The sequence below is a fragment of the Crocodylus porosus genome, unplaced genomic scaffold (genome assembly GCF_001723895.1).
Source record: "Crocodylus porosus isolate Cpor-Errol unplaced genomic scaffold, CroPor_comp1, whole genome shotgun sequence".
NCBI classification, from domain to species: Eukaryota; Metazoa; Chordata; order Crocodylia; family Crocodylidae; genus Crocodylus; species Crocodylus porosus.
In genome coordinates this window covers 106,000,496-106,021,528 of record NW_017728947.1, presented here as the reverse complement: position 1 = coordinate 106,021,528, position 21,033 = coordinate 106,000,496, and the positions used below count along the sequence as shown (strand labels likewise).

General features: G+C 42.2%; 1 protein-coding gene across 1 annotated transcript in view; it reads right to left on the bottom strand.

The window, feature by feature from the left end:
- The window catches only part of KCNH5 (potassium voltage-gated channel subfamily H member 5), a 262,762-nt gene that overhangs the window by 160,639 nt on the left and 81,090 nt on the right, over positions 1-21,033 (bottom strand). The window contains exon 7 of the mRNA XM_019550852.1: positions 7,340-7,769. Within this exon, the coding sequence (XP_019406397.1) occupies positions 7,340-7,769 (430 nt within the window). The remainder of the gene's footprint in view (positions 1-7,339; positions 7,770-21,033) is intronic.

Genomic DNA, 21,033 nt, shown 5'->3' with positions numbered 1-21,033 from the left:
CGGCCTATAGTTTCCCGGGTCCTCCTTCCTCCCTTTTTTGAAGATGTGAACCACGCTGGCCCTCTTCCAGTCCTCCGGTACCTCATCAGAGCACCACGAGTGCTCGTAAAGCCATGCCAGGGGCTTCTTATAGATCACTCAATCCAGTTTGGGCTTTGCAGTAGCTGGGTGAAGGCTGTGCTTGTTCGAGGGTCTGAGACTGCAAAACTGACTTATGCACAGGCTTGGCAGAATTCAAATTTCATTTTTTTAATAATTTTAATGGAAAATATTGATCGCTATTTTTAAGCATTTTTTTATTTCTAACTATTTAAATTGAACGAACAACAAAGATGGCAAAAAACAAAACAAAAATAACGGAAAGGCCAAGAAACCGCCAAAATTTCTATCCTTTCTAACTGTACCAGTAGGCTGCTTCACCCCTTTTTTCAGTCTCTCCCCAGTTTTCTGCAGCTGAGTTGCCCAATCAGACATCAGGAATTTCCCACCGCTGCTTCATGCGCCTTCCTCCGCAGCCGCTGCTTCTGGTCCAGCTGGAATACTCTTCTTCCACTCCCCCTTCTCTGGGCTTTGGGTAGGGGTTTAATTACTCTGTTACCTCTGTCCCTCTACCCCATGTTCCAGCAGCTGTGAACAAGCAGCTAATTGTTTAATTGAAGTATCATGAAGTCACCTACTGTTTTCCTCTTTGAAGAGACCAGTGCTCTAGACTCTGGCCTCCAACTCTCTTCTGTTTCTCCCCTCTCTTTTTGATTATTAACTGGAAAAAAAAATCTCAATCTGTGAGTGTGAGGTGAAATCATGTATTGATACAGATCAAATTCTGCCAAGCCTACTTATGTATCATCTGTATTCTTGTAGCTCCCAACAGCCCCTGGCATGGACCAGAACCCTATTGGCTAGGAACAGAAATTACACATAAACTGGTTTAAGTGATCAGAAACTGGTTTACACCTGTAACAGAACAGATGTTCAGTGCCCACAAACCAGTCTGAGAATGGCTGAAACCAGTTTGAGAAAAAGCTGGTTAAATGTAGTAACGGACTTAAACTGGTTTGAGCCAAATCGGTTATGAAATGTCTGTCCCAGACCCCTTGCTGGTTTAAGATAACCAGACACCCCCAGCATCCCAGCATGCTCTCTGGGCTGGGCGGGGCTCTTTGCTCCACAGCAGGGCCGGCCCCTCCCCTTTGCTTCCTGGCTGAAGCTCCAGAGACTGCAGGCTGCTTCCCCGCTCCCCTCACCACTCCCTGTTAAGCAGGAATTCCCCCCTCCCCTCTGCCTTGCTGGGGAGGTGTCTGTGTATTAGCTAGCAGACCACGGGCTGGCTAGGTCCCTGCTGAATCAACAGGCAGAATCAACAAGTAGCTGGTAATGTCCCTCTTTTGTTTTCCTAATTGGGTGATAAACACTGTTATCAATTCCCCGCTGGGCTAATCAGAACATCCTGCCAGGCCCTGGCCATGTCCCCCTCAGCTCTATGCTGTGGAAGGAAGGGAGGGTTGCTCTAGTGCCCCCCAGCTTCTAGCCTGAGCCACTGCAGGCATGTGCCTGCATTTCTGGGATGTCCGTCCAGACTGATTTAGCCTAGCCAGGTTAGATTAACCTGCGTAGATTGTATCGATTCAGGCTCAGGCTTTTTGAATGTCTGTCCCTAGCCATCGTGTTAGGCACTGCACAAACACACAACAAAAAAAGGTCTCTTCCCTAGAGATCTTACAATATAAGTACAAAGCAAGCTGTTCCAGATAGCTGTTGGCAGCAGCCAGCACTACCTAGAAACTCGCACTGTTCTTTTTCATAAGAACAGCAACGGGCATTTCCATTTCCACCCATAGGCTCCAGTAACCCAGGTTTGGAAGGGGACAGAGAGAAAGGTTTGTCTCTTCCAGTAGTTCTGAAGAGGTCAAAAACTTTCTATTGCTCCAGAAGGTTGAGGTCTGGGAATAATGCTCCTCTCCCTTCCTCTACAGCTGTTGCAGCAAAGAGCAGAAGAAACTCCCTCTTGTAGTACTAGTAACTGTAGGAAACAGCAGGCCCAGTGCTACATGGTTTATATACAGTTAAACTTACAGTCCAGTATCCTCCTATGGACATAAGCCATTGCACAAGTGTGTCCTGGCAAATTTACTATTGGCTGCTCTGCTAAATGCTATTTAATCTCCGCTTCTGGTAACAATCTCAGCTAGAAATTGCTATCCTACATATATTTGCCTGGGGATTAAAATTAAATCCTGCAGACCCCTCGGATTGCTTGCCTGGAGATCTCCAATTAGATGCTGTAATGTTGCTGCATTGGCTTTGGCCTTGCTTAACAAACGTAGTAGATAAACTCCAGTGATTCAGAGGCATTGCATTCAAGGGCCTAATTAGCATGCTGCTGAGGGACTGAATAACGTTTCTTGAACAATAAAAGAACACAACTAGAATAATGAATTAGCTAATGGCTTGGACAATCGATAAGAACCTGGTCTTGAAAGCCTCACAAGCAGCCCACATCCATTCCCAAACTGTAAAAAAGAAAATCAGACATGGTGCTTATGAGGAAGAGCTGCAGCCATCACCAGGTCCTGTCAAAGCTGAGCTCCCTCAGCTCATCGAAGAGGGCTTCCTTCCAAGGAGAGGTGCATCAGGTAGAACATATGGCCCACTGACAACGCTAATGCTCAAGTTAAGGTTCTCTCCAGGTTATAAAGTATAAAATGGAGGAAGACGACAAAAATGAAACCTTCCATCTATCAGGCAGCAACTCTCCCTTTGATCAGTGGCAAAAAACTGACTTTAAAAAATGTCATAATTGCTTGAGTGTGTTGTTTCCAACCTGCAGACTCAAGGCGGTGCATTGCATATTTTCCAACCAAAAAAAAAAAAAATGTAAACCTGCGAAGAATAAAAGCCTACATGACAGTGTTCTCTAAGTGAGCTTTTTAAGCATTAGGACTTGGTGGGGTAGTAACTGGTAAAAGTGGGCAAATATTCTGGAAAAAGAGGCTTCCCACCCCTTACATGTTTCTGAGACATCCGAAAACTATTTTGAATTAGAATGCCTTTCCTCTCTGTAATACCCACTGATTTTTTTGAAGATGACTCAAAGGTTTGTTCTCTGTTTGTTTTTTAAAGAACAATGTTTAGTACAGCAAATGTAAACAGAATAAAACATATATTGACATATATAAAATTTAGAGATTTCCATGTACAGTAACTTTAATATGAATATATGCCTGTATTAGATGAAACACACGGCACTGAGTCACTTCCACTTCAAAGTCCGTCCCTCTGTGGCAGCCCCAGTACTTTGCCAGAGGTAATCACAGAGGAGGAGACCAGAATGCATAACCGCAGAGCAGGAGCCGAGTGAAGCCTAGAGGCTTGCATTTAAGGTCTCTACCGCAAGGCAAGGTCCCTCACTGATTCAGAGGAGAGACTTCTCACACCCTTCTGCTCCACTCCAGGTCACATAATACAAGCAAGACGAGATGCAAGAAAATGAATTCCTGATGCAGGGACCACTTAAGCAAATGAGAATTTACACAGCAACCCTCAGACAAACTTCACTCCCCAGTCTTGCAATAAAAAGCAGTAAGATTTGTTCCAGTTTGTCTCTTGAAAAAGTTGGAAACAGCAAACACAAATGCTTCAGCTTACATACTGAGGCAGAACGAGCAGGTCGAAGAGACATCAAGACAACAGCCATGAGTGTAAAGTATAATTTTTAAGAGAAAAACCCTCTCCCTTGAAAGACTCCAGGTGATGTGTCTCAGACAGTTTAAATCACCTGTCTGATTACGATGCCAGCTGAACAGCCAGGGGAGAAAACAGCATTCAAATACCAAGCCAACCACACAGTCACTTTCCATACGATTGTTTATAGCAAGTGCAGAGACATAACTCTGCAATTTTTTAAAACGAGCACCACATTGTAATCCTGGCCACCAGTAACATTCATGTACTCATAATCCCTCCAAACACTCTTCCCAACTACACATAACTTTACCAGCGTGACTAGCAAACTTCTGGCTTGCAAAACAAATAAACGCCAGGAGACAAAGCAGCAAATCATTTCTGCCATGTCTGAAGTTTACATGGGCAGGCCATTAGGATTGTGATGAATGGCTATCTCCAATTCCAAATCTAAGCGTCAGATGCTTTTTTGGCAGACCTTGTTAGGAAAACGTTGCCAAGACAAACTACCGGTATTAGCAAACATTTCCAGGACTATCACCAAGCTTGTTTCATATTTTAGAGAATAAAAAAGGAAAAGAAAGTTCCTCTTTACTTATAATTGCAGCTCTGGGAATCATTGATTCCTGGTTCGGTGCCCAAACCAACCAACAAAAACTATTTTGTGCTGACCCCTAACGAAAATATTTCCGCTTGTCTTGTCAAAATAAAAACCTTAAAAAATTATGTCATTTTTAAGAGGAATCTTTCTACTATTGTAAATATTATTTTATGGAAAGACTATACATTTCCGTTTGAAAGTGTTGAAATGAAATATTTCCAAACTTTTGCATTTTGGCCAAAATTGTTTAACCAACCTGGTCCAAAGTTGCAAGTCATTTTTATTGCCCTCAAGATGCATTTTTCACAAACTATTTGTCCAAAAGAAAGTACCCACCTCTCCTTATAACAGTTTTGGCCTGCATAACTTCTGATTAGTATCACTTTTTGGTGTACTCACTTCAATACCGTGCACCCCAGAAGGCAGACTCTGGACATCTGTGTGGGATGGATTTGTGAACACAAATACTGCAACAAACCACAACCTTGGAATTTGCAAGCTGGTGCAAGTTAGTAAGTAGTCATGTGAACACTTAACTGACCAATCAGCATATTTCGATTTAGGACGCATATGCACTCACAGCATGATATTTACAGGCAAACATTTCCAGGACTATCTCCAAACACATGAAATTAAGCCAGTGCAGCTGTGCATGTACATTTGTACAGGTCCATCTGTGAAAATCCTCAAGCTCTTGTGATCAAATCTGCAAAAGACTCAACATTTTCAATCTAAACATTTGATTTTAAAAAAAATGACTTAGAAATAGGTTTTTCTACCCATACGTCTCATTTACTGGCAGAAACTTGCTTCCTGTACTCATGAGTAGCCATGCTTACATCAGTGCGTATATTTACTTGGAGAAGGCAAATAAAGATTGGCCTTACGTTGTTCCTTTTGTGTACATGCCGAATTTCAAACTCTGTCCCTGTTTTACCCAGTACCTACAAACCTTTCATATTTACCATTTTTAGAGTATAAAATGTCTGTCCCCTTTCATACTGATCATTTTTCAGGCATTACTTTTATGCTTCTGGTTAAATACCCAACCTGTGTCCTACTTAGGCAATTTTGCAGCTAGCACCCATGCTTACTATCAGTATCAGCTATTGGGAGTGGGCACAATTTTCTGTCCATACCACTCTTTAGTAATGAGCTGTAGCTTTTATGTCTCTACGTGTTTCAGACAAAGGACCTCATGATGGCTGGAAGAACTGACACCAGGCATGGAAGAACCTGAATTGTTTAGTCTACCCAGGAGAAGACAGAGGGAGGATTTGACAAGCCTTCAAAGAGAAAATGGGTATCACAAAGAAGATGGCGACTGACTATTCTCTGTGCCCCTAGTAGACACAAGAAGAAGCAACTATCTTAAATTACAACGAGGAGAAATGAGATTAGGTATGAAAGAACTTTCTAATTATCAATGGTCAAGTCCTGAAAGACTGCCTGGAAAGGCTGTGAAATCCCCTTCGCTAGTGGTGTAAACTAGACAAATACCGAGCAATGACTGCTTAGACAAGGATGATCCTGCCCTGAGGAAGAGGTTGAAATAAATCATCTCCTAAGATGCCTTCCAGCACTATTTTCCAATTAGTCTATAGTGTATTCAGTGGTAGCAAACTTGGAGAATGCTGCAAGCTCCATTTCCTGCTCCCTTCCCCTGCACCACACCAGTGGCCTGCAGAAAAATCAAAGATGCTGCAAAACCACTCAGTTCTCCCAGTCCTTGGACCCCTGTAAACACCATCTAGCAGAATCAAGAAAAAAAGCATTTGCAGTCCACCACCACCTGTATATTTCCTATAGTGTATCCACAGTGGCTCAGTAATGACATAGCTTGGGAACTACATTTTATAGACTGTGAAGTGCACTGCAATACGTGAAGATGCTGCTTAAACACAAATCATATCAAACCACACAGCAAGCATGCTATCAGATTCCTGAAACAACAGAACACATTAAAAATAACATTAAAAATATGAATAGATTTAATAATATGGGACATCTAGAAAAGCTTTAGGGCAAAAAAAAAAAAAAAAAAGACTTGCCATTTACAGTTATGTATTTTTCTAAGGACTTAAGGTGGCGCAGAACTTAATTAGTAGACAGCTTACACAGCTCCTAATTTCAAAAGGTGTTGTTTGCACACTTGTTACATAATTACTCGGTCGCTGTACAAACCTTTGACAATGTAACGCACAACTGAAGCACTTTCTTTAATTATTAAGCAATGAAATAATTTACCATTTTCCCAATGATTTTATTCGTGTATTAAATTTTTCAACAGCCCCCTGGTTCCCTATGCCAGCTGCTCAAACTACACTATATTTTGAAGATTCTTGTTAACCTGAAAAGCTGCATAGTGTTCTCACCTAGAGCCATGAGATAGCATCTGAGATAAGGAATCTTCCTTTGCGCTGTCATTTGAAAACCATTTGAGAGGAGCTGCAAAACAGCAGGAAACTCAGAAGGGGTACAATACTATGTCTTCTAATGACCTCCTCTACCTTCAGCTTCCACGGTGACAAAGGATACCATCTCAGTAGATAAAAATAGAGCTTACATTAAAACCCAACCAATGTCATAAAAGGCACAGCACCTTTCTGAAAACTAGCTAGAGGGAGTTCATTTAAAAAAAAAAAAAAAAATCAGATTAATTCAATTGGCCCCATGAGTCTGAGAGTTCAAATTTTTAACCCAATTCAATACTTAATGCATACCCAGATTATTAAAATGCAAAAAAGAAATCTTGGCATGTACTATATAATTTTGATCAGATCTACTTAAACACTATATATATCTTCCAAGTCATGATCAGATAAGTTTTGCTTCTATATCACCAGTTTTATTCCATGTTTACTTATCTGCAACGCAACATGCGAAAATATATGTCTGTCAAGAGTCCTGATGGCAATCATGGGATACTACATGTGCAACTAATAGTAACAGTATAACAAGCCAATGCATGTGCTTTAAAATATGGCATATTGAATGCTGGAAGATAAATATGTACATGCAAAATAAAACAAAATACAGTAAGACCATTCTACTTACAGCCAACCATCATCATGGCTACTGAAAAAATCTTCTCTCCATCAGTGGTAGGAGCAATGTTTCCAAATCCTATTGTTGTAAGGCTTGTCATGGTAAAGTAGAGAGAGGATATGTACAACGAGTCTTTACTGGGTCCTCCTTCCCACTGCCCTGAGCCGGTAGTATTGTACCGATATGGGGTCCCGATACTCAATGCCAACTGGTAGAGCCAGCTATCTGTTTTGATTGTATTAGTGACTTCATCGATCACCTCATAATCCCCAATGCTGTACCATATACAGGCTAGCCAGTGAGCCACTAGTCCAAATACACAGACCAACAGCACCAGTACTGCAGCACCATATTCTAGATAATGGTCCAATTTCCTGGCAACACGACCAAGTCGTAGAAGACGCACCACTTTTAAGGAACTGAAGAGGCTGCTGATCCCCTAGAAAAGAATAAAATCCATTACTTCATTTGAAATACAATATTAATGCAACACACAATCCCCTGACTCTTGTTTTTGCTCTAATTAAGCATTCATTAAATATTTAAATACAGAAAACTGTCAATTCAAGACAAATTCCACTATTGTTATTTTCAATAGCTCAGTTCAAGGTTTGGCACTTACAGGATAAGCTAGTTTTATAGGTCAAGCCAAATCACAAGTATAGGAATAGCACTAGGGATTATTTTAAAATAAATAAAGTGTGTTTTAACATTAGTGGAAGTGTATCAGACACCAGCAGAAGTACATAATCAAGATAGAGTCCTTTCTAAGTTTTTCAAAGAACCGCATCCATGGGATATTAAATTAGAGCATGTGAATGTCATATTAGACAAACCTATGATCCATCTAATCCAAAATCCTATAGCCTAGACAGGGAGATGCTTCAGGGGAAGGTGCAAGAATTGCTATCAAGAAGAGATGTGAAATGATCTGCCCATATAGCTACCCTTATCCTTACCTTAGAGAGTGGCTAGGTACCACCCTGTAAAGAGAGGGTCTAACATTTCTTATTTTTAGGTGCATCTGGTATAACTGATACCCTTATTATGTAAAATGATGCCTCACTTATTCAACAGTAGACTACTCACCCAATAAATGAGAACCAGTTGCCCTTTGAGGGTGTGGTATACAACACAAGCCACTGATTAGAAATCTATATGCCTTTGCACATGAAGATAATTAATTTGCCAGTCACCAGACTATGTAGGTATCTTCCTACAGCATTTTTTAAAATCAACAAGTACAAGTGTTTAAGCAAATACAAGCAGAGAAAAACAGGGAAAAATAATAGAAATATTTGGGTCTACCCCTTTTAATGCACATAAGAGATTCCCAAAGAATGTGAACAGAGGCCGTGCACACACACATTCAAGTGATTTGAGAGAATTCTCCCAGGGGGGGTTTCCTGATAGAAAAAAAATTTACCTGGAGTTCCCCAAACAGGCACTTGAATACTGAGCCCTTCAAGATCAGAGAGCTTGCAGTGCTGACACTGCGCAGCCAGGAGACCCCTGTGCACACATCTCAGTGTGCTCTGCAGGCTACCTCAGTCAGCCTGGAGACATATGGCAGCTATGTACAGGACAGCCCTGATTTGCTGATCCTGACTGCTCAGGATCAGGGTCCGTCTCCCTGCAACACAATGTGGGGATTATAAGGGTGCATGATCTGCTCCATGCTTGGCTGGAGCAGTAATATCCAGCTTGAACAAGACACTATCTCCCCTGGTAAGGAGGGGGAAAGGGCAGGAGGGAAGGGACACAGGGATGTTGGAGGATTGTGCAATGGCTTCTCTCAGAAGGAAACATATATAGACCTTTGGTCTCCCAGGAGAAACTCTCCTGAAAATGATTTAACCCCAGTTGTTCCTGGAATTATTTTTCTCCTACGAGCAGCCATTTTTGCTCTGAACATCTGTACATTTATGGTTTTTACTGGGAGAGCAGCAACTCTCCCAGGAGAAGTTGAAGGTCTGCATATGGCAGGAGACCATACATGTGAAAAAAAGAAAAACAACAGGATCTCAATGCTCTACAATCCCAGGATATAACTCACTTTTTCACCAAGTTAAATGATGATTCGAAACAGAAGACGTATACAGGGAAATTTCAAACGTTAAATATTCAGCAGACAAAATGTTTAATCTGAAGTAGAAATTAAGACATAGAAAGGAAAGAGGTAAATATTCTTCATTTCTTTGCCAAGATTAAATTACCCTTTTTTGTACATTATCATCAAATCAATCTAGACAAAACACTAGCTAATTATGTTATCAAATTGTAAAATATTGGAGTTCCTGAAGTTATTTTTAATATCAAAAGAACCTTAAACCCTCATGTGTCTGTGTTCCTTATGAAACACGGCGTCTGAAGGATAAACTACATCTGAGATTCTAAGTTCAATTGAGGAGACTGTATGCATTTCAAATTCAGTATGTATTTCTGTTTCAGATCCCCAAATCCTTGAAGTCCTATCCCTGCATTCGAATGCACATAATAACTAATGCTAAAGGAGACCTAATAAAGGGTATTTGAGGACCAAAAGCTTGTCTGTTTTCTCTCCCAATTACACCAGTTGGACTTATAAAACACATTACCTTTCATCACAAATCTTGCTTCTAACACTAAGAAAGTGAATTTTTCCATCTTTCAACTTTATGCTAGGTATAGATCTAGTTTATTATTCAGATTTTTAACTGAACAGATACTTGTTTGCTTTGTAATACATTGGCTATTTGGACATTATGCACTGTCGGTCTTATCCAATAACCCGGGGAAAATACCCATAGACTTCAAAGGGGATTGGACTGAGTCCATTACAACTACAGTCTACGAGACAGCAGACATAAAGCAAAAGCAAGAAGATGCATACAAAAACATAAAGTTGCTGAAGAATACAATACAGTACACCAAATTCATTCATGATGGCTCTACTGAAGTTAGTGCTTGATGAATTAGCAACTGGCAGAGGGTAGAGCAGGTGGCACCTTAGAGAGTAACCGATTCAAGCAGTTCAACCTCAGTTAGTCTCTATGGTGCTATCCTGCTGTATTTTCTGACCAACTTCAGATGAACATGACCAACTATCTCTGAGCAAGTTAGAGACTATGACTAAAAGATTCCAAAAACCTGTTGTGAAGTCAATTAGAAAAGATGACAGTCTGCACCTGAACCTGGCCAGTGTTTTATTTATATCTTATATTTGGCAAAACCAAACCAAAAGTGAATGTGCAAGCCCACAAAAGTGCTTGGGCAGCTCATTGCCTGAAGATGGCACCTCCATTTTCCCCAGTAAAATTTCTTTGGTGTCCAGAGTTCTGCTACTGCACATACTCAGAACTGCCTCCATCTTGGCAAGTCTGTGAACCTTGGTCACTAGGGGTGTGTGAAGCCGGCCGTACTCAACAGGGACAGTGATTCAATTCACTGATTTGGATCACTGTCCCTGATTCGATTCAGCTAAGTCCGAATCTGAAGATTTGATGCTGGTTCGGAGAATCAGTGCTTCAGACACAGACACAGCTTTAAAAGTTATTTCTACATACCTTGAGGTACCAGTGCAGCTTGTGATCACTGCGCTGGTGGGGCAGATGGAGTGCCCCAACAGGAGTGCGGGGGTGGGGGAGGGCCTCAATGTGCTCCCTGGCAAACCCGGAAGTGGACCAGAAGTATTTCCAGTCCACTTCCAGGTCCGTGGGGGAGCACACTGGGGGCCCCCTCAGGCCCCCTGTGGCTTGGCAATCAGCCACAGGGGAACTCTGGGAGTCGCCCCCCAACCCAAGAGGTACCAGTTGCTGAGTCAGGGGGGCCCTTCCAGCGCGCTCCCCGGGAGACCCGGAAGTGAACCAGAAGTGCTTCTGGGAGCCCCCCACACTCCTGTGGGACACTGCATGTGCCCCAGCATCACAGCAATCACAAGCCACCCGCTACCTAGAGGTATGTAGAAAAAACATTTAAAGCTGTGCCTATGTCCAAATCACCACATCTTTCCGAATTGATTCAGAGGGTTCCGATTTGAACTGGAGAGATTAAAGGGTCCTCTGATTCGATTCAGATTTGGAGATTCGGCCACTGAATTGGGCCGAATCTCTGCCAAATCAAATCAGGGACCAAAGCTTCGCACCGCCCTACTGGCCACTACCTCACACCTAAGTGCCACTGAGATTCACAAACTAACCTTCTCTGGGTCTAAGTCTCCTAAGAGTTTCAATCTAGGAGGTACACTGCAAATAAGCTTACACAGACGGATCATTGAGTTTGGCACAAAACACAGCTGCCATGCTGACTTTGGTTCAACAACACTGATGATGCCCACCTTTAATATAAGAGGCCAACAGCTTGGCGCACTTGCCTTGGAAGTGGGGAATCTGGATTCAGTGCCCTTTTGTAGCTGAGGGAGCTAAAATGCACATTTCCCACATCTTAGGGGAGTGCTCTAACAATGAGCCTGGAGTGGGTGACAGTCTCTATCCTGACATGGCCATAAGAGAACAGAAGAGGGAATAGTAATTCTAGCCTAGGGAAGGAGGGCACTTGCTCAAAAGAAAAACTGAGTTCCAGTCACTGGTCCCAGGACTGTACATTTATTTTGACCAATAACTGTTTAAAGCAAAATGCATAAACAGTGCTGACAGCAGGGGCTAGAAACTAACACTTCCCTCTATCAGGTAAAGTGTCTTCATCTGTGAAGAGGGGGTCAGACTCCCTCTTGTGCTGTTTCTCCTGACCCCAAGGATCTTGAATTCCTTTTCACACAGTAGCTCAGCTTCTGCATGAAGGGTGGAAACTGCCCCCAGCCTAGATTTCCTTCTCATGTGGGGGTTAGGACACTTCAAGGAGATGTAGGGGTGAAACCCCACCAGCTGGGCAGGGTACTGATCCCTCTTCTCCCACTTCTTGGGCAAACACTAAATCCAAGAGTGTTGTATAAAAAATAGCCACCACCCTACCTGGTCCTTATGCCAGGTCTCAAAAAGGGCAAGCCACTCATTCATCTCCAAAGGGAGGGTTTAGGCCTCTTAAGTTAGGGAGGAGGTTTTCAGCTGTGAATCCCAGTCTGTTGAAGGTGCCGATTCAGAGCTGCAGGGAGGCAACTAAGCTCCAGAGAGGGGCAGGGTTTCAGCCATATCTTCTAGTCAGCATTTCCTGTTGACTGGCTTAGGCATTTGCTTGCTCAAGCATCCCATTCTTAAAGCCTGTTTCTCTGTCTTCAGCACCGCAAGCCAAGCTGTGGATTATTTTCCTGGGGTCAAGCATCTAAACATTAAGTATGAGGATACTCAGGAGTTATCATGAGAGCTAAGACTAAAAGTTAGGAGGCCTTTGCTGTGACTGTTTGTACTGCAGTAGTGTGTTGGAAACCCAGTGGACTCAGATCCCATTGCGATAGACCCTCTACACTGAGCATAAAGACAGTCGTGCCCCACAGAACACGGTTTTCACTTTCAAAGTTATAAAGACAGCTCAGCACCAGTACAATTACTGTCATAACCAACACTTAGTTCCAACTCTGGGAAAAAGTTATATTGCAAAGCATCTGTTTTTCCACACCCAGATCACCACTGCCTTCTTATTTGTATAGTTGAGTGGTCCTATTTATCAAGCAATAAATACAGAGGATCATTCAATTTTCCCTGGTAAATATCTTACCCCAAATAGCACTGTTGTGAAACTTGTTTGGATATCTACTAGTTTCAAAGCCAACTGAGTTCAATCAGTTGTTTCAAGGCCAGAAAATAAGAGATTTATTTTTATTCTTAGGTCCGAAAGCCAGTATTTGATTTACAAATCTTACTGAATTAAAGGTGACCAGCTGACAGAGAGCAATTGAAATTGTTTTCCCCGCAGAGGACAGTGCCCCAGGGCTTCATTCAACAAAGCACTTACGTACATAATCTGATGTGTGTGAGTAGTCTTACAGACAGCAGTCCCGTAGAAGAAAGCAACAGGACTATTCATGTGTTTGAAAACTGTGCTGTGCCCGAATTGGCACCTGCTTCTTCCACCAACACAGAGCATCTCCTGAGGAAAAGGATGCAATTGTTCATGCCTGGCTTTGCCAAAGCTTCAACAGGTCTCTCTGGCAGAATAAATTAAATGAAGCTGGGTTCAGTATTAAAGTCATGCAACTTCAAGTGCAGGTTTACATAGATTTAAAAAAAATAAAAAATAAAAAAAATCAGTAGCTGGTTAGTTGACTGTATTTTCTTTCTTCTTTTAGTTTTATTTACATTATAAATGAATCATAAGTCATCACTATTCAAAAATATGTACATGGGAAACTCAAAATGGTTTTGAATAAGCCGGGGAAAGTGAAGAGGGTGGCCTGTTCTGGCACCAGCATTTAGAGAAATAGAAAGGTAGGGAAGAATAATCCAAGTCGAGTAACCTAAGGATTCAGCTAAGGACATAGTCCAGTTTTCTCATAGTACTCTTTACATAATCGTAAATTCAGCTGCGACACTGAAGATCCAGCTTCCCAGGATGATCATTTGTCATTACATTAGCGTAAGTGGGCAGCAAGTCAATTGAGCCAATTGTTTGCAATATTTTTTGAACGATATGTCCTATCTCTGAGAACATCAAATTGTATTGTGAGGAGAAACAATCCAAAACCCACACCTCAGGAAATGAAAGGGTTGTGGCCAGGGTGTTAAATCATGTCACCAATGAGGGCATTCACCCAACTTACAGCTTGCCTGCTCGTCTGAATGCTTCCAATTGAAAAATCATTTACCCAGAAAAACCAATTCTTTGGTCATGGTTTGAAACATCAGATCAAAAATAGCATATAAAAGCTGTCTCTTTTATAGGTCTTATCTTAAAAAGTTCAAGGTATGAGTCAAAACCCACTGAAGTCAATGGAAAATCTCCCTGCTGGTTTCAGTAGTCACCAATTCAGGCCCTAAGAAAATTGAAATGATCAAATAGTATTTATTGTGACAAAAGAACAACATTTATAGCAACTAAACCTAAACCAGACAATAAGGTAATGCTTACTAGACCTTGTGTTTGTTTTCTGATGATTGTAAAGAATTTAGTCAAGTTTAAACCCATTTAAACTGCACTTGGTCGACTTTATTTAAACCCACATAAAGAAAAGTGTAGTAGTTAGAAGTGGAAACATGTTACTCTTGATGTTATAGATTCATAGATGTTAGGGGTTAGAAGGGACCTTGCAGATCATCGGGTCCAGCCCCCCTGCTCTAGGCAGGAAGACAACGGGGGTCAAGTGACCCCAGCAAGGTGACTGTCCAGTCTCCCCTTGAAAACCTCCAGGTTCAGTGACTGTACCACCTCTGCAGGGAGTTTCTTCCACAGTCTGGATACTGACTTTGAAGGTGTTTTTCCTGGTATTAAGCCTGAAGCGGCCTTCCAGGAGTTTGTATCCATTGGTCCTGGTCTTCCCCACGGGTGCCTTAGTGAACGGTTGCTCACCAAGCTCCTGATGTGCTCCTCTGATACAGCGGTAAGCTGCTGTCAAGTCCTCTCTCAACCTTCTCTTGTTTAGGCTGAAGAGTCTCAGGTCCCTCAGCCTTTCCTCATATGGCTTGCCTTGCAAGTCCCTGATCATACTGGGGGCTCTTTTCTGAACCGTCACGTTTTTCCACGTCCTTTCTGAAGTGCGTCGCCCAGAACTGGATGCAGTACTCCAGCTGCGGTTTCGCCAGCACTGAGTACAGCACAAGCATCACCTCCTCAGCTTTACACAAGATGCATCAGTTGATACATGCCAGCATGTCGTTTGCCCTGCCGACCATTGCCTCATACCTTCGGCTCACATTATGCGATGGTTGATCACTACCCCCAGGTCCCTTTCGGCCGTGTGCAAGTCAAGCTGTCACCATCGAGCCTGTATGTGTGATGAGGGTCGTATGCCCCCAGCTGGAGCACCTTACACTTGGAAGCATTGTATGGCTAAGGCTCTATTCTTCTGAAGGTCAAAAGCCGACCAACTGTTGTTCAGTCTATCATTTCCCTTCTTCAAGTAAGATTTCAGCTTCCTGGATCCTCCTCTACCTGGTGTAGGATATGCAGCTTTGGTTGGTTACAAATCTATTCTTGGCAATGAAGAGAAAGCAGCTAATCCCTGCTGATTTCTTCAGATTAGGCAGCAGTTTGGGTACTATCAATCTGTATAATTGACTACAGAGACAGCCTTGTAGATCTGATTCAGTTTTGTTCTTCTGGAGATAACAGAGGTGGTAGACTCTCTTTAGGAGCCTTTCTTTTAACAGCCATGGGAAGCCATCAGGGGGATAATATAGTATGCAGTGCCTCATGTGGTCTTTGAACATTCAGATGTCAGCAGTGACCCAGACTTCTGCTTAAAATTCTGCACATAGTAGGAAAAAACATTTTCAGTGAAAAATGATTTGACTGAAGCTCATTTACCCCTTCCAAGGTTAACCAAAGAGCCAAGTTTGCTGACGTAAGAGTCCTGCAAGTTCAATTTTCTCAAACCCACATAGTAGTAGGAAGGACAAAGAGATTTAGTTTTGCTGGGGTGGGTAAACAAGCGATTATACCACTGAGTAAACCAATGATTATAGAGCTATCCTATTATCAGGATGTCTGATGCTTCCCATTATAATGCCCCATTTCCAGCTGCTGATAACTTTACACCCTTCAAGCATATAAGCTGAAGATTTCCAGAAGACTTAGCCAAAAGCATGCCGCTATTTCTGGGAACGAGGCTACAGAAAAATGGACATCAAAAAATTGTGGTGACTTTTCCTTCAAAAAGTTCTGAGATACCTGTGCATTGCAAGAGACACTCAGATTTTGTCCAGGAAGGGTAAGGACCTAACTCTGAAACCTTGACACTATTTTAAGCATGGGTTTTCTGTGCGAGTAAGGCAGAAGATGGGCAGAGAGACAGACAGACACACAATGTCACTTGCATCTAGCATACAGTCTTTTAGGAGCATTCAATGCCGTCCAGACTCTTCATTGACAACTGATCTAGACCAGGGGTGGCTCAACCTTTTTTGGGCTGTGGGCTGGATGGGCACTGCTCAGGCCATCTGCAGGCCAGATCCAGCTGATGGTCCTGATCCAGCACAGGCCTGTCACAGCAGGGCTCCATCTGGCCATATGGAGGTGGGCAGGGGGCAACCCGGCTCCAACATGGCACCATGGGGGTGGGGAGGGAGGAGGCATGGCCCAACTCCCAGTTGGTTCCACAGGTGAAAAGGGAAATGGCCCCAACCTGGCCCAGTGTGGGGAAGGAAGTGTGGACCAGCCCCATCCAATGCAAGGGGAAGGGCATGGCCCAGCTCCAACCAGCCACAGAGGAGAGGGGGGCATAACATGACCCCAACATGCTGTGTGGGGTTTGGGAACTCGGCAGCAGGGCAACGTGGCCATATTTAATACCACTGCTGCCATATTTCCCGATTCACGGGGAAACCCTCTGACCAGATCCCTATGACTCTGTAGGCTACATTTGCCCAGAAAGCTGGAGGTTGAGCACCCCTGATCTAGTGCAACATTCAAAACTGCTGTAGACTCCACAGCTTTCTGGATGGCACATTTTTTATAAACCTAGCAAATATAATTTGCAATATTCTGCAAGAATATTTTTATTCAGAGTCATGAAACAGGATGAGATGTTCCCCTTAGAATAAAGTACATTTGTTTGATTTTAAAATGCCAATTCTGCTATCCCAAGTGTGCTAGCACAATTTTTAGTGCTACTGAATTCAACATGATCGATGAAGAGGCTGAAAAGGATGCATCTTCAATTGAAAAGAAAACATTTCACAGAACAACCACATTGCATTCCCTCATAAAGGCCTTGTAATTGAATAAATTAGTTACTTGATAGCCTAGCAAGTCTTCCTTAAGGTTTAGAAATTATTCTTTCAAACAAAATGTTAAAAAAAAAAATGGGTATAGCATTCTGCGTTCCTCTAGCTAAACACACTGATAGCAAGTCTAAACATCTGGATTGTTTTCAAGCACACTGAAATGTTAATTGTTCTGCAATTTTTAATACGACAGGATGTTGATTCTTTTCCTTAGGCACATTTTAATTTTTCCCACTTTATTTATTTCAGGATTTATTTATTTTTTAGCTTTGGACACATGTACCAAAAATAATACAACATACAAGTTAGCAATAATGTCCAAAACATGAAATGCTCAGAGGTCCATAAAACTGGAACTGCTACCACATTATGGAACAAAAAATTACTGTTCCAGAAAAAGCCAGAAGAAGAAAAAGATGAGCTTCGCAATATGTCTGAAGGTAAAAAAAAATAAAAAATCAGGAGGAAGATAAGTATTAATACTGGGAAGGGAACCTTTCCTAGGACCGGTGTCCCCAATTAATCAAGAAGGCTATTATTACAAATAATTCAGCAAATTTCCACTCCCAGTATCACACACTAAAGGACCTTTTCTTTAAGGATGCAAATTATAAAACATACTATTCGATAGCCCTGACATGATTCAGATTATGTCAGCACTGCAGTATAGGAACAGAAGAATTTCCAAAATGGGCCAGACCACAGGTTCATCCAGCCCAGGGACCTGCATCACAGAGGATACAAGTCTGCTCCATCATCCAACTATGGATTTTTGTTCTTAAGATCAACACAGGAAATGTCTTCATGACTCCAAACACCCACCTCGTCTAAATTAGGTGTGAGCAGCCTCATTGCAAAGCTCTGCTTGAATTATTGTGTCTGCACTGATGCTGAATTTCCTCACCCGAAACCTCATACCTTGCAACAGTACTTCACACGAGCTTGCAGAAACTGTTAAGTGCCATGCTGGGAACTACAATTCTAAAGGCATCAACTACCAAAAGAAAGGATGCTTTAAAAAAACTGATATTATATAATACCATGTTAAGACTTAATTCCTGAGAAATGGCATAATTAGAAAAAAAATCCCACCTAGAGCTTTCTTTCCCCACAAAGATATTATGAAAAAAAAATCATGTTTTTTGATGGTTCTCACAAAGACTTGTATTCAGTAAAACATTCAGGATGAATTTTACAAGAACACTTAAGTGACTCATGAGAACAAGTCCCATTTTCAGAAGTGACCTGTGAACTTAGGAACCTAAATTTCATTGGAAGTCAACAGGGCTCAGGCTTTTAAGCCATTTTTGAACTGGGACTTTGGTCCCTAACAGATTCATAGATTGTAAGGGGCTGGAAGGGACCTCGCAAGATCATCAGGTCCAGCTCCCCTCCCACAAGGCAGGAAAGACAACTGGGGTCAACCAGTTGTCGACCCTTTCAGATGCTCACTTACAAGCACAATGAGATCTGATCAATTGTAGGATCGAGAACCAGATCCCCAATTTGCCAGGGCAGGGGGAACCCAGGATCATGGCCTCAGCCCTTTGTACCTAAAGGACTGCCTTTGCCCTTATGTCCCACTTCGATCTCCAAGGTCAGTCAAGAACAAACTTCATGTGTGTCAAGATCACTTGTCAAAAACATGTGGGAGGCCATTGTTGGTAATACATCTTCTGCTGTGAAACTCCCTCCCCATTGTGACTTGCCAAAGTCTGAGCCTGGACATCTGGAAGAACTACAAGAATACTTTTGTTTGGGCAGGCATTTAGCAAGCAAGGTTAAGTTGGGGTGTCGTTTGGGGTCTTTTTGTTACAGAGGTATACATCTTATTTCGTATTTTATATGCTTTCATAAGTTATTTTGTTCTTACTGAGCTTTTCTAAAGGAAGGATGGCACGTAAATAAATAGAGCATTTAAGAAAGGAGAAAAACTGATATGGGAAAACTACAGCTCATTAGACTGACCTCAACAGCAGGAAAACCTTTAGAGTCACTTTTCAAGGAAAGAATAAAGACATGGCCGAAAACAGGAAAGGAGGGAAATGAAGTATTAGTTTACCCAAAATAGATTATGCCAGATTAATCAGATATCTCTTTGAAATGACAACCAATTATTTTTTCAAGCAAAAGAAAGGCAACAGAGCTCATCTACTTGATTTCTATGAAGTACTCAATGTATGTCCACATGAAAAATGATCAACTGAGATGGAGGTGAGGATTTACTACAAGATTTGATAAGGGACTCAGTAAAGGGAAGTTGCAAACAGTGTTGAAAGGGGAACTTTCAGGATTAACTGATGTTACCTGAAGGTACTTAATGATCGGTTTTGGGACTGGTCTTACTAAATATTATCCAATGATTATCTTGACACAAAAAACAGTAGCATGTTAATGGCATCAAATGATGTAAAAGAGGGGTCATCATCAGTTTACACAAGGAGTTGGAGATATGGAAAGGAAAGGATGCATTAAGAACTGGAAAAAATATGATGAAATTTAACTGAGGATGTATGACATGAAAGGTCATGCACGCTGGGATTAATAAGGATTTTTCTTATTGTGGCCAATCGCTTGGAAATAACTGAGGAGAAATATCTATGTATACTAGATAATTGAAGGATGCCTGTGAGCCACTAATATAATGCACCAAAAAGACTATGCATGATGCATCCTTTCCTGGGCAGCACTATTAAACCTTCACTGACCTATTATTTCATAGAAGTGGGGAAAAAAGTCTCAGGATGAAGACCCTAGAGAGTTTAGAAAGTAATGAATATTTGGGGTTACTGATAATTGATATTGTATTTAATAAACCTACAGGCTTACCTTCTGCAAGTACATTACTGTACAGTGCAATTCAGGTACTGCCACATGACTTACGAGCTGTTTGAAATTTTACACGCAAATCACTCCCTAAAGAAATTCTCAAATTGAGCTACTTACGTAGAGCTTAGCCCTAAAATCCATGGTTAGCTCCTTAATGCTTCTTTTCTAGAGTTAACATAAAAGTAAATCTCCCAGTATACCACATGTACTCGCAGGTTTTTCTAGGTAATCAATTAATGTAACAAAGTCTCAGAGGCACCAATCAAAGCATTGGTACAGGAAAATTAAAAAGCAGCTTCTTTGATTTATCATGTCTTGCAGGACTCTGGTCAGAGCTAGAATTGCTGATATGGCTCCAAGTCAGAATATGAGGCCTCACCACTGCATAAACCACCTACACCCTTCAAATAGGAGTGCAGACCACTCACCTTGCACCACTGATGTCCACAGGAGCTTTGATATTAATGAGCACAGGGCTGAGTCCTGAGTCCCCACTTGGAACGGAGATGCGGAACAAGTGGCAAGTGATGGGTACGGTAGGGTAGGGTAGGGTAGCATAGGGTAGAGCCTGGTATTAACCAACCTGCTCAAAAGTCACAAGTGGGAGGTTCATAGATTCATAGAAGTAGGGTCAGAAGGGACCTTGTAGATCATCAGGTCCAACCCCCTGCCCTGGGCAGAAGAGAAAAACCAGGCTCAAATGACCCCAGGCAGGTAAACGTCAAGCCTCCTCTCAAAGACCTCCAGGGTAGGAGCCATCACCACTTCCCTTGGAAGTTGGTTCCAGATCCTAGCTGCCCTAACTGTGAAGCAGTGCCTTCTAATGTCTAGTCTAAACCTACTCTCTAACAACTTGTGGCCATTATTCCTTGTTACCTGGGGGGCGCTAGGGGAAACAAGGTCTCTCCCAAACCCTTCTGGTCCTCCCTATAATAAGTTTATAGATGGCCACCAGGTCCCCCCTCAGCCTTCTCTTGCGAGGGCTAAACAGGTTCAGGTCCTATAGCCTCTCTTCGTAGGGCCTGCCCTGCTGTCCCCGGATCATGTGTGTGGCCTCCTCTG